This window comes from Gossypium hirsutum, chromosome D06 (assembly GCF_007990345.1).
Source record: "Gossypium hirsutum isolate 1008001.06 chromosome D06, Gossypium_hirsutum_v2.1, whole genome shotgun sequence".
Classification (NCBI taxonomy): domain Eukaryota; kingdom Viridiplantae; phylum Streptophyta; class Magnoliopsida; order Malvales; family Malvaceae; genus Gossypium; species Gossypium hirsutum.
In genome coordinates this window covers 28,072,757-28,085,927 of record NC_053442.1, presented here as the reverse complement: position 1 = coordinate 28,085,927, position 13,171 = coordinate 28,072,757, and the positions used below count along the sequence as shown (strand labels likewise).

The window sequence follows — 13,171 nt, the reverse complement described above, 5'->3', positions numbered from 1 at the left end:
TTGCAAGTTAATCAAACACACTACAAAGAAAATCGTCATCAAATGTTTTTATCCAATCACTCGAAACCTTACATTGTGACCAATTATATGTAAAAGTATAACCACTTGCTCCCTAACATTCACCGATCTAGTTGATTGTAATAAATTGTTCCTAGTAAGAATGTCACATAATTTTTTTTTAAAAAAATAAATCTCATCCTTATTACATCAATACAATGTAAGTTGCTTCTACATAAAATATTATTAATATAATTTTTTATTTCATAATCTCGATTTAAACTAGGGTGACGTTATTTACTTCCTAATTTTTAATCTTTCAATCCAAAAATATCTAAAAGCTAAAATTAAAACCACATCCCCAACAATTGCATTATAATCTTTATTAAGTCTATCTAAAAATAATAATACCACATGAATATTTAATCATTACAAAAAAAATAATTATATTTTGGCCTTCTATAATATATAAAAAAATTTGTTTAATTATCTCATTTTATAAAAACAATCACTAAATCAAAGCCGAATAGTATATTAACCCTTTTTCTTTAGGCCATTAAATTCTCCATACTATTGCTATATTACAATACCAAAATAGCTTACAAGTTTGGACATTTGAAGTGCATTGACCCAATGTCAAACATCAAATCCTATGACTTTGCATGGCGAAAAAACCAAAGAGAGGCAAACATTGATTCTTTTCTTCTGTTCAAAGCAAAGAAAACAAAATACACCAGCAAGGGATAACATTAGAAAAACCACAATTCAAAAAAACATCCATTTAGTTTTTTATTGCTAGCTTTTTAAGATAAAAAGGGAATTGCAAACAAAGAATAACCATTCAAAATTTCGGTCCACAACTCTGTAATAATCACAATCGAGCAAAATATTTTCTGCAAACTGAAACCGAAAACGCATTTGACACCAAAACTGCTACAAATGACAACCCTAAAACCTCAGGCATTTACCCATAAAAGAAAAGCAAAAATGCTCCCAAACCATAAAATCACATTATGCTTCTTTCCCAGACTCAATACCCCGTATTAAAAATCGACACTTGTAATATACACATCCTACCGAGTAAAGATTCATTTCAACCGCTCTGACGACTTTTTCACACTCACTCAAAGCTTCCCCTGCCCGCGAGTAAAACATCATGCAAAAACAATGGGAACCTTCTCAGGGAAAAGAATTGGTAATAAATATGCTTTCAACACATGGACTGGATATTGCATTCCTTCAAAACCAGAAAGATAGATGCCTGTCAATGTCTGGCCGATATACTATGAGGAGAGCATGGATTGCAAGGCAAGCTGTTGTTGTGGCTGCAAGGACGACCAAGTTGAGGCCAATGTTGCCGCTGGCAAAGTTTGCTGAAGCTGCCTCAGTAAATTCAGCATCCTACTTGCAGTTTGCTCTGTAGCTAGATCCTTACCACATAGAACCTACAAGAACAGTAACCATCTGTAAGAGAACACACCCAAAGGCTTTACTTCACCCAACAAAAGAATTCAGTGTTTGATCCTTCCAAAGTAGTTATTTCCTTATTTCATAAAACATGCACCTTACTTATCTCACACCCTATGCAAAATGAAGGAAAAGCACGGTTATTTATGCTGATGTTGGAGTATCAAAAGCCAGATAGGTGGGACCAAAAAAGAAAAGCAAGAGCCTAGTAGCCATGTATGATACAGATACTCGAACAGAGTCATAGTTAGCCAGATAAGAAGTTTCCTATTTGTAAATACAACAGTGCCCCCAATTGTCTGTCTGATTTGGAGGTGAAAACAATTTAGGAGTTAATTTATTAAAAGAAAAACCACAGCATAGGCTTCACATGAAGACTAAACTGAGGACAGGATAAACTAGATAAGAAGATGGATTGGTTAGGCATTAACATCCTATGTTGATGTGTGGAAATATTAAGAGCAAGATATAGTTTTTATCCTATAGCATACATGATTAAATTGTAAGATAGAGATTTTTTGCCATCGGACAAAATTTACCACCAACAAATAAGATGAGTTCGAACTATTTACATTCATGAAACTATTTACATTCATGAAGAACCAAAAGTGATACAATTTCATAAACAGTAAATTTTTATGCAAAAGGATGCTTTTCCAACTGATAAATGCCTGACAGTTTGTAATTCTTCATGCACTATTTAAACATAAGATTCACATGATTCAAATAACTTGGGTAATTCTATCGGAAAGAAAAGACTAGGCTATACAAATAAATTTCAAATAGGAAGCATAGTACACCCATAGCATTTAATTTTTAGAATTATTAAGGCCCCCTTTAGATGGCCAGTTAGCTCCAGTGATGTCTGGCTAACAGCGTAAACTGGACTGAAGTGGTGTTTGGAAAACAACTTCAGTGAGAAAGTGTACCATTATTCACATCACCTCCAATGTGATCTTTCATTTCCACCGCAGCTTTCTATTTCCTCTAGTACACTCACCTTTTACCCATACTTTCTTACTTTTGAAAGACGATGGTAGTTTATTGTGCCTTAAAATTGGTATTTTCACTATTTATTTTGTTATTTAAAATTTGCATAAATATTTTATAGAACATTAATTAATAAATAAATACTTAAAAATGAACATGTAGATCTATTTTTATATGATAAACTGAGAGCAAAAAAATTATTATATAATTATTACAAGTTAACTAGAAAATAAAGAAAAATATATTGTTAGAAACAATATTATCATTAATTGAAATTTATTTATTAAAGACTTTGATATACAAATAATTTAATAGTTTGTAATTATTAATTTTAAAAGGCTTAAAGCATGATTTGACCCATAATATATCACTTTTCCCACGGTACCTAAACTTTTTTTCCCAAATTAGTAACTCAAATTACCTTTTATTACCAATTCAATCCAATGACGTTAACAATGTGGAAAAACTGACTGACATAATTAGAACAAGCTACATAACACTTCTAACCAAATGCAACACAACATGCGATTTCCTTGTTAATGAAATTTGATTAGAAGTACATCTTGGCTTTTCAATTAGACTGAGGTGCTGGGCAATTAGCTCGTGTAACTTTTGAGGGGTAAAATAACAATGTGAAAATACCTACCATCCAATCCCATGGGATGGAAGATAATCCTCCCTTTTTGATCAAAGTACTTCGGAAGTCCTTGTATTATATAACATCTAAGGCAAAACCACTAATGAGGTTAATCTGAACTGTTAAAAATTGCTGATGTGGCTGTCAAATCCGGAACTGTTAATAATGGCATGGAAAAAATAAAATGTTATTTCAATATTATGTGGACAAAAGAAATCATCAAATACATTAGAATGACATCAATATGTGGTATTTTATCCACATATTTTAAAGTATTTGATTTTTTTCTTTTACCACAACATATTAAAATAATATATTCTCCATGTCATTATTCAAAAAATCATAACACATCAGAACTTGACTGCCACAACCGTAATTTTTAATGGTTCACAATAACGCAAATAGAAATTTTACCTGTTTGCTTAGTTTTTGAAAGTATGAGGATTAAATTGGCTAGTTTTATAGCAGGGGGCTACTAAATTGCCTCAAATGATACACTGCAGACTTCCCATATACTTTGATCTCCCCTTTTTGAAAAGACTAAACAATCCTATATTAAAAGGATGACTCATCCAATTTTGAATCCAATCCTCCCATTTAAGTGTCCAAAAGTAGGATAGGATGATGGTTATCATACAAGTCCATTATCTTGCACCAAAGACCACCTAAGTACCATAATGATAAAACAGATAGATTGCTATGCATAAAACTTCCATTTCTCAGTCAATTGTTTGTTCAGAACAAGCAATTCAAACAAAGACAGCAATTGGTTAAGACGAATTTAATGGAGCAACTTGAAAATTTTACCTCAGCAAACACTGCAACTATCTTAGGAAGATACTGATGTTTGGGACCCAAAACTTCACTGTCTGACCTGAAAACACATTAGACGCTTTGTTTGATAATCAGCAGTAATAGCATATTGAAACAAAATAAATAATGAAAATCAGATCAGTGGGGTCAAAACAACAAAGCTGAGTTACCTCTCTACCATTGAACAAAGTTGTTCATGAACAACTTTGGCTTCTATCAGATCACCCTTTATCGGCAAGCAGTTTAACCATGCAGGAACAATCTACCAAACACAAATGGGTGTGTTGAAGGCAACATAAAGAGAACAGAAATAGAGTATCAATATAAGCATAACAACACACACAACCTGCATTACTTTTGTGAAAAATGCACTGCAAAGTTTACTCAGAAAAGGTACAATTACAAAATCACTGCAATCCATCTTGATTTCTAGAATGGTTTTTAACAAGAAGACATTTGGAGACTTGCAAGATAGCTTAGGAACATGCATGTGTTTAATCCAAAGCACAGATCCAATCCTTCCATATCAAAACATCTACTTATTAATTAACTTGGAAAACTAATTTTATTGATTGCATACCTGAGCTGCATCAATACTGTCACGATGGAACAGGCATATTTTTCCTAAAGCAGAAACAGCATTATCATATGCCATTACATTTTCAGGTTGCAAAGCATTGGGATGCCAGATTACAGCATTTAACCTTGATAGAGCCTCTGGAAAATGTCAAAAAGAAAAATGTTATTCTTGGGGGTAGGGGGGACCTTACAGACAATCATGAAAATTTTACCTCCTACAAGCGGCTTAAATACAGGTCCACCAAATTCTGTACAAACACCCAGTCCATACACCGCTGCCTGAAACATAAATCACTGAATTAAATGGAAACCTCAACAATTAAGATGCTTTAGACACCGAAAGTAAGAATGTACAGACCTGTCGCACATCCGGATTCTCATCATTGCAAGCCTCCAATATGAAAGGAAGATATGTATCATAATATCTGTGTCAATAAAAATATAGCAATTGCATTAAATGACAAATCTCTATGATGATAATTCATATAATAAATTCAAGCAGAGCATACTTTATAGCTGCCTCACGACACTGCTCAGCAACATCATCAAAAATACAAATAGCAATTCTTCTTTCTTCAGCTGTCTTATCTTTGCCCTGTATTCCAGACACAGATGAGAGAGGGGGGAGTGAATGAAATTGGAACACTTCAGGAAAGAAAATTTTCCTTAGGCTTTTCCTCAAGAACTGTAAACTGACTACTGAGACAAATTTCTAAGAACTTACCCACATAGGTGTAAGATATGAAGATAGCTCATCAAAGAAAGGCAAGAAAGAGGCTTTAAATGTTTTGACCAAAGTTCCCAAGATTTCTCCCACCTGGATGCAGAATGCTCATTACATTAAGAAAGATGGAGTGCCATGGCTCAAAAAAATAAGACACACACACATATACACACACTAGCTTGACATTTAGGTGCAATATAACCACATATTTTATTTTAAGACAGACTTGGTCAAAAACTTCTTCCTCTTGCTCATTTTCCTCTTTAATCAATTCTCCCTCCTCAGCATCAAAGTCTTCAGCTTTGGCTCTTTCAGCTCTCTCCCTTTTCCTGCTTGCACTAGCTGTGATTACTTGTTTTATCTCATCCACAATAGATCTAACCTGGCTTTCATCTAAAAGTAGACCAGAGATCTGAAGAAGAAAACGCTCATAAATTTTAGTAGAATTACACTTTTCTATGATATCAATTATGGCAATAACAAAGACACAGATCAGACCAAAGAACTTGTCAAATGTACTCATACATGCCAATTAAAATAAAGGTCATGAATGGAACTTTCTCAATAGCTTAACTACACATATCAACCTAATGAGACAAGGAAATTACTGGTGTACGGTTTTCAACAAAACTCAATATGTAACGCTAAACTTAGGAATTAAACTTATAGCCCGTAGTGAAATACCCAAATTAAGTTCAAGTAAGTTCCCATGTTTCAGTTATTAAAATAGATTTTTACTTCTAACCATCCGTTGTACCACAAAGCAGAATAATTTCAGACAGATGGCAATGAACAAAAGAGACGCTATGTAATTAACTTAACCTGTATGCATTCATTCAATGCGTCCAACATGCTTGCACATATTTCTGTATCAGGTTCCTGCAAGAATAAGAGGCAATTTTAAGTACTTCATCTATAACAAGCGACATATCAACAAAACAATTAGAGCTTCAATAGAAGCATATTTTAAGAGTAAACAACAATAACCTTATGTAATGCCTCCACAAGAGCCGGAATAATGTAATCAGACAATTGCTTCACACAGGTCTCATTACGCCCTTGAGCCATTCCCTTCTCCACAGCTAATTTTGCAGAACGCAATAACTCCGGCATGGCTAGAATAAAATTGAAAAATAGGCAAGGATAGAATTAAAAAAAGCCTAACTTGAAAAGAAAGATTTAAGTAACAGAAGTGTTTGCTCATACCTGAAACAGCAGCTTTTCTAACTTCCTCGTGGAAATAAAATTTAAGAAGAGGAACTAAAGTTGGAGCAACCTGGATCATATGTTAAGACTTTTGTTAGTATTAATGTTGCTAGAAAGGCTAGAATGAAAATGATGCAGGAGCATCTAAGTTAGTTAATTATTTACTGTTTTACGTTAGTTATTGGAGTTTATTTGTATTAAAAATTATTTGATTAAATATTTAATGAGTTATGTGATTAGGCTAATACTCTTTGTGAAGAGTTCTAGTTTAAACAGTACTAGAATGTATGATTTGTTAAGAGTTTTACCAAAAATAAGCTGTACAATATTTACAGCCAGATAATCATTCTCATTATTTTTCTTTGAATTATTATAAAGAAATTAGAGGTTACCTATAACCCAAAGTTTTCTAGTGTTCCATCTTTCCTATTCATTTGTTCAGCCCTATTTATTTAATTGCTGTTGTTTTCTCCCCTAAACCACATCAGTTAACCCAATACCAATACAATGAACTGAAACAAACCTGATCAATCCATGGAAAAAACCCTTCCTTCAACTCATCGGCATAGCAACATAGCATGTTACATGCTGTAGCCTTCTCCTCCAGAACACTTGTCTTGATCCCAATTCTTTTGTCCCCAAGCGTAATGGTTTCCATACTGTGCAATAACAGTATAATCTTACTATTACCACCAAATAACATAATGCAAACAACAAGCTATTGCAATAAACCAACCACAAGCCATAGATGAACACAGCTAGGCCCAAGACTTCATGTGATGTGTCTGTACATGCTCAATTGTGTGTGTTTCAGCAAGAATAGAGAGAAGTAGAAGAGAGAGGCAATAGAGTTTTCAATTACATACAAATGAGTTGGGAGGGTAAACAAGATGCCAATGCATGTATCAATATTTAAGTTACTGCCAGAAAGTATAAATTAAAGTAGTAACAAGGTATAACCTTTCATCATCAGAGTCCTCTATGTCATTATCTGAATCTGCAGATGTAATAGTTACATCTGGCTTAAGCTGAGCAGACTGAAGAAGGGGAGGCATGACAACACTCATGTAAGGGAGGAAGTCTTGTCCCAAACACTTGCAGAGTCTAGCCCATGCCTGTAACAAGGATATATTATCATGAGCAAGGATGAATAAACATATGAGCAATATTATGATAGTTTTACACATTTCTGGTACTATGAGCATACTTGCAGCATGTAACTTGTTGTTGGATCATCTGTTTCCATTTGGGATCCTTGCAATGACATAAGCACTTCCATAACCTTACAAGGGAAAAAAATTTAAGTGAAAGTCATTTCAATCTTTGATAGAAGAACATACAAGCCACCAAACAGATGGTGGAGAATCAATATAACTATACCATATAATGAAAATAAACAAAGAACAATGAGAAAAACAAAAAGAAATGAACGTGCTACAAGTCCACAAGTTTGCTCATAAGGGTGAAGGTAGGGTCTATACCAAAAAACAGAAGTGTAAAACGGCGGTTATGCATTAAACTTCTTCAGGTATAGGTCATATATAAACTTTTAAGACAATGGAAACAACAATTTACAGTTTTTTTACAGTCATTCTATAAAGATACACTTGAATAAGATTTCTTTATCAACTGGTTATTCAAAAGAAAAAAGAAACAAAACTGAATCACTTACAAGGAACAAGAAATGCATATTTTTTTTCTAGGCTAGAGAACAGAGAGTGCATAATTGCTCCAAATCACACCATTGCTCCTTAACCAATGTCAAATAGTATGACTAAAGTCAAATAACTCAAAATTTCTATGATCGATGACCTTTTGAGATCTAAAAAAATAAATATAAGAGTAGAAGTAATCAAATTGAAACCAGACAAGGTATTTCTATACGCATACCCACCTGCTTAGCATCATCTCTGAACTTCTCTTTTCCAACAGCCATTCCAACAAGACTAATACACTCCAGGGATTTGGCACGTAGCATACGATTAGATTTGTCAGTTGCATTTACCAAGATTGCTTTCAGGTAAGGCATAACTGCATCATAATATTTTTGGAAGTGCTCCTGCAACCCCCAATATCACCGGCCTGAATCACCCATATAAAATATATAAACTAATGATCTAGTTTTATTTTGGGTGAAATTATACCTGAGATGAGTCGGCAACTGATGCCAAAGCAGTCAAGGCACCTTCTTGCACCATTTGTTTCCCATTCTGCATGATATAGTTTATATTAGACAAAAAAAAAATAATCTAAAATAAAGTGAATTGATGGATTAGCATTTAACTCACTTGTCATACCTGTAAAAGTACAAGCAATTTGCTGACTATTCCATCCAAGTAAGGTGTTAAAATTTCTGGAGTGCAGTTCTCACTAAAGTTGAGTACAGCTGAAGCAGCATGGGCCTGTTCAGACAATTTACATGACAAAAGAGTTATTCATATTATACAGTAAAATGTTGAGGTAAAAAAAAGGGACATACAATAAGAATATTAATTTTTTACACAGAGAAAAAGCTAGTTCAACTACATGTAAGTAGGCATATTCTATCCATCTATAAACTGGGACAGTGGAACTATCATTAAATCCATATCTACGTGAAGACTTGAAGATGGTTTTTTGTCCATTATCCACAAAATATTCAGGAGATTACACCTTCACAATCAGTTATGAGGCTCTTACAGTAAAGAAGCTAGCAACACTTAACATCCAAGTTCTGTTTCATCTTTCAAGAATAGATAGACATAGAATTGTATAACGAAATTTAAAAACTATTCCCATTATTTAAGAAATCAGTGAGTGTTAGAAAATTTAGATAACAACCACCAGTGAGTCTGTTGAGTGATAAAATAATTCGATAGTAACCAGTTGAAATGTTCCAAACTGGAAAAATATGTTAATTCTTATTATATAATATGAAATTTGTCAACTACAAAGATACTGATATATCCAAATAAGAACATATCCACTTGGATATATTTTACCTAAAGCAAGCCACACAACCAGAACAACACCAGGCATATCCACAGACAACTTAAGAATCAGGTCATTATTGAAAGGTATTGAATGTTGTTGGGTTCAGGGGAGAGAAGGGAGTGCTGATTATACCACAAAAACAGAGATAAAGATAGGATGAATAAAATACTCTATCTAAAGTGCAATGCATATTAGTGAATTATGTCACCAGCCTACAGCGAATTTCAGCTTGTTTCTCTCTACTTAAAGATTGAAGATCACATAAGCATCCACATCACAAAGTAAAACAAATCTTTACATACTTTCAAAATTATAATCTAGAATCATGAAAGCAAAATTAAATATCTCGGACTAACCTGCACTCGTGGATTCTGAAAATCATCCATAGCACCAGCTAATGCAGGCAATACTCTTTGGTGATATTGGTTTTGCAAATCTGGTCCTAAGTCGGTAGACAATTGCCCAATTGCATTAATAGCTGCCCACCTCACACGAGGATGAGAATCATGAAATGAGTTCAAAACCATGGAAACCACTTGTTCCAGATTTTTAATCATAACCTGCAAGTACAGAAACAAATAAATTTAAAAAAAGAAAATGAACATCTTCCTAATTTTTTACTCAACCATGAGACATAAGATATTTTTTCCTTTCAAAGACGAATTAGTTATGCCATTGGGCTATAAAAAATATGTTTGAATCCACATGCACTAGACAGAGTTCCATCCCATTGTTAGTAAACTTACAACACCATAAACCAAACTGAATAACCACATTAACAAACGATGATTAATAAGTGTACCTTGGCACACCCCTCAGCAATCTGAGCAAGGGCAATTAATGCAGCAAGATGCTTTTGCCACTCAGAAGCAGCCAAATAAGCAGGCAACTGCTCAGATGCAACAGGAACAATTGTGTTCCCACCTAAGGAAATTGCCAAACGATCCAAACACTCCTGTCCGACACTGTAATTGCTGGTCTCTCCAGCATCCTCATCCTCAGATTCTGCCGTGTGCCATGCTGCATCATCCTCAATATCTAACAGCATTCTCATCAATATTGCAAATAACCTACTAATAAATTGCGGCAACTTCCGCATCATTCCAGGAGCACGTTCCCTTGCTTCCGCCAAAGTCACCACAAATTCAATCGCCAAATGACGTGTCCCTTCCTCAAGAGATTCTGCCTCTGCAATCTGCAGCATCGAACCCACTACATCAACAAGCTGCCTCCTAAGAAACCGTGGCTCGGTACCTGCCAACTCGATCAACAACTCAAGTGCCTCCTGAGCAGTGGCCTCATTCCCGTTATTTAAAGCCTCTGTCAAGGTCCTCATCATTGCCGGCAAAAGATCCTGAAACCTATCCCGATCGGATGAGCTGGTCAAACACTGAATAAAGTTGATGACCGCATTCAATGCAGCAATTTTGACATCGGCATTAGAACTTTCACTCAGGCACCTCAAGAACACAGTGTGTAGATCCTTTATAAAAGGAGTCAACACATCCCCAATATATTGACTCAGCTGCGCGAATATCAAAAAAGCAGACTCCTGTAATTTAGGGGAATCCGAAGAGACACACTGGAACATAAACGGCAAGAGCTCTGGCCACCCATTCTCCGGCAAAATACTGGAAGCAAGCTCCGCAACAGTATCGCACAGCTTTTTAGATAAATTTTTGGTGGTTTCCACTTGGATTTGAGACAGAAGCACGGATTTGAGGGAAGACTGTGTAGAAATGTTGAGGCGAGGCCAGATATAAGAGTCGTCACGCGTCAACAACTTACGGAGGAGAATAGCTGCCATGGCACGAATCTCGGGCTGAGTGCAGACTTGGAGAAGGTGGGCGAGGCGGAGGCAGAGGGCGTCAGGGTCCGATTGCTTGCATAGATTAAACAAGGCCTCAGCGTGAGAACGTTGTTCGTTTGAGGAGGACATCAAGTGGGAGACTAGGGTTTCGAATGGAATCGGGTCAGGTCCTAGGATGAGGGCGAGCTGCGATTGCTGGTCCATGGCGGCGAAGGAGAAGGAGAAGGGAAACGGAGACGGAGAAAATGATGGAATTGATTCCTTTGTCGCCTCTTTGTTAATGCTTTTGCTCTGTGTTTTGTTGGGCGTCTTCTTGAGTGGGAGTGTGGGGGAAAATAAGGGATTTTAAGAGAGAGAAAACTGGGCTGACAAGAAAAAAAAAGGGGCTGATTAGCTGTAATTTTACGTGTCATGATTATTAATGTGAGTACCCACTTTCTTTATTCTTTTATTTTTTCATTTTTGGAGGGAAAAATAAAATACTTACTCCTACAATCCTACTATCCACTAACGGGATGTCTGCTGTGAGCTTTGAAAAAAAAAAACTTCGGACGGATTCTACCCATTCAACAAGGTACAAGTTAAAATTGATATATTTTCATATTTTTTTGGTATTCTCTAGTAATAATTGGTATAGCTTTATAACTTTTGTAATTCTTCAAAAATTTTGATAATTTCTCATCTGTTTTAATATTGCCTCGTCATTTTGGTATTTCATAGAATTTTTCAATACTCTAATAATTTTTGAAATTAAGAATTGATACCAGAAATAATTTTGATATAAAAACATATATTATTTTAAAATATTAAAAACTTTTAAGGGGAAATTGCAACCGTAAATTATGATAAGTTTTAAATCATTATAGATTGGTGTGATGGTCAGATAATTTGTACATCCGTCTTGAGTTTGTGTTCAATTAATAATGATTATAAAATATGAACTTGTAATGATAGTTGATAAGAACTATCATTTGAAAATAGAATATTTTGTATGCATATGAAATGTGATAACTGAGAGCATGTGAAAGATTATGCAAACCGAATATATGAGCCTTAAAGGCTCGTATGAAAACGAAACAAAACAAATTATTCAAGAAGGAAATGTGGAAATGAATTGACTTAGTGAAATGTATTGGCATATAATTGAATTGTTGCAATGATAGAAAACTTACTATTCTATACTAATATGAATTTATCAATTAACATAACGTATGCATTTTGGACAGATGTGACATGAATTGAAAATTAATATTGTTGAAAACTAATTCATGATTTTAGTGAAGTCTAGCATGCTATGTTGATCGTATTATTTATTTGAATCATGAAAGTACCACTGAGCTTTATCGCTCAACGTACGGTTTGTTTATTTTATGCATATGTACTAATAGATCTCGAAGACTCGAGGAGTGATCCAGCATTCAAACCGCAACTCTCAACTTAGCAAAGTTTGTATAGTTTCTTTATGCTTCAATATGTGGCATGTACCCAAATTTGAGTCGGTTTTAAGTAGTAAATTGTCGATTTGGTGTTTTAGATATCATGGTTAGTTTGATATATGGTACACGAGTTGCATATGATATATATATGTGAGTAGCATAAGGTTTAAAATAATGTAAATATGTTAATGTTCATATTATAAAGTTGTTGTGATTTTATGTTCAAAGAAGTTATGAAAGCAGTAGGTGACGTCGCGATGAGAAATCAACAGAGAGTGACATCACAACTACGGACCTTCGATGTCATGACGTCAACTCGATAGTTTTAAAATTGTTGCATTTTAGTGTTAGAGTATGCCCAAAGACCAATCATGAAATGATTGTAATCACATAATCATTTTACCTTGTTTTTTAATATAAGGCATTGCGATTGTTATTTCAGTTTCTTTTTATGTATGTACAAATAAAGTATTTAATAATAAAGTCCTGAGAATAATATGATTATTCTTAAAAGGTCCTTAGTCAAGTATTATTGTGGG

General features: G+C 34.5%; 1 protein-coding gene across 1 annotated transcript; it reads right to left on the bottom strand.

Annotated features, from left to right (window-relative positions):
- Positions 1-761: 761 nt before the first annotated feature.
- LOC107901999 (importin-5) lies at positions 762-11,583 on the bottom strand. The gene is made up of 20 exons (XM_016828198.2): positions 10,189-11,583; positions 9,743-9,946; positions 8,711-8,815; positions 8,558-8,623; positions 8,308-8,472; positions 7,621-7,695; positions 7,374-7,528; positions 6,937-7,072; positions 6,414-6,483; positions 6,195-6,322; positions 6,030-6,086; positions 5,434-5,619; positions 5,208-5,300; positions 4,993-5,078; positions 4,842-4,908; positions 4,696-4,762; positions 4,485-4,621; positions 4,075-4,166; positions 3,899-3,965; positions 762-1,442 (listed from the first exon to the last, which is right to left on the bottom strand). Exons 1-20 carry the CDS (start codon positions 11,398-11,400, stop codon positions 1,281-1,283), a joined length of 3,330 nt encoding a protein of 1,109 aa, XP_016683687.1. The 5' UTR covers positions 11,401-11,583; the 3' UTR covers positions 762-1,280.
- Positions 11,584-13,171: the final 1,588 nt, after the last annotated feature.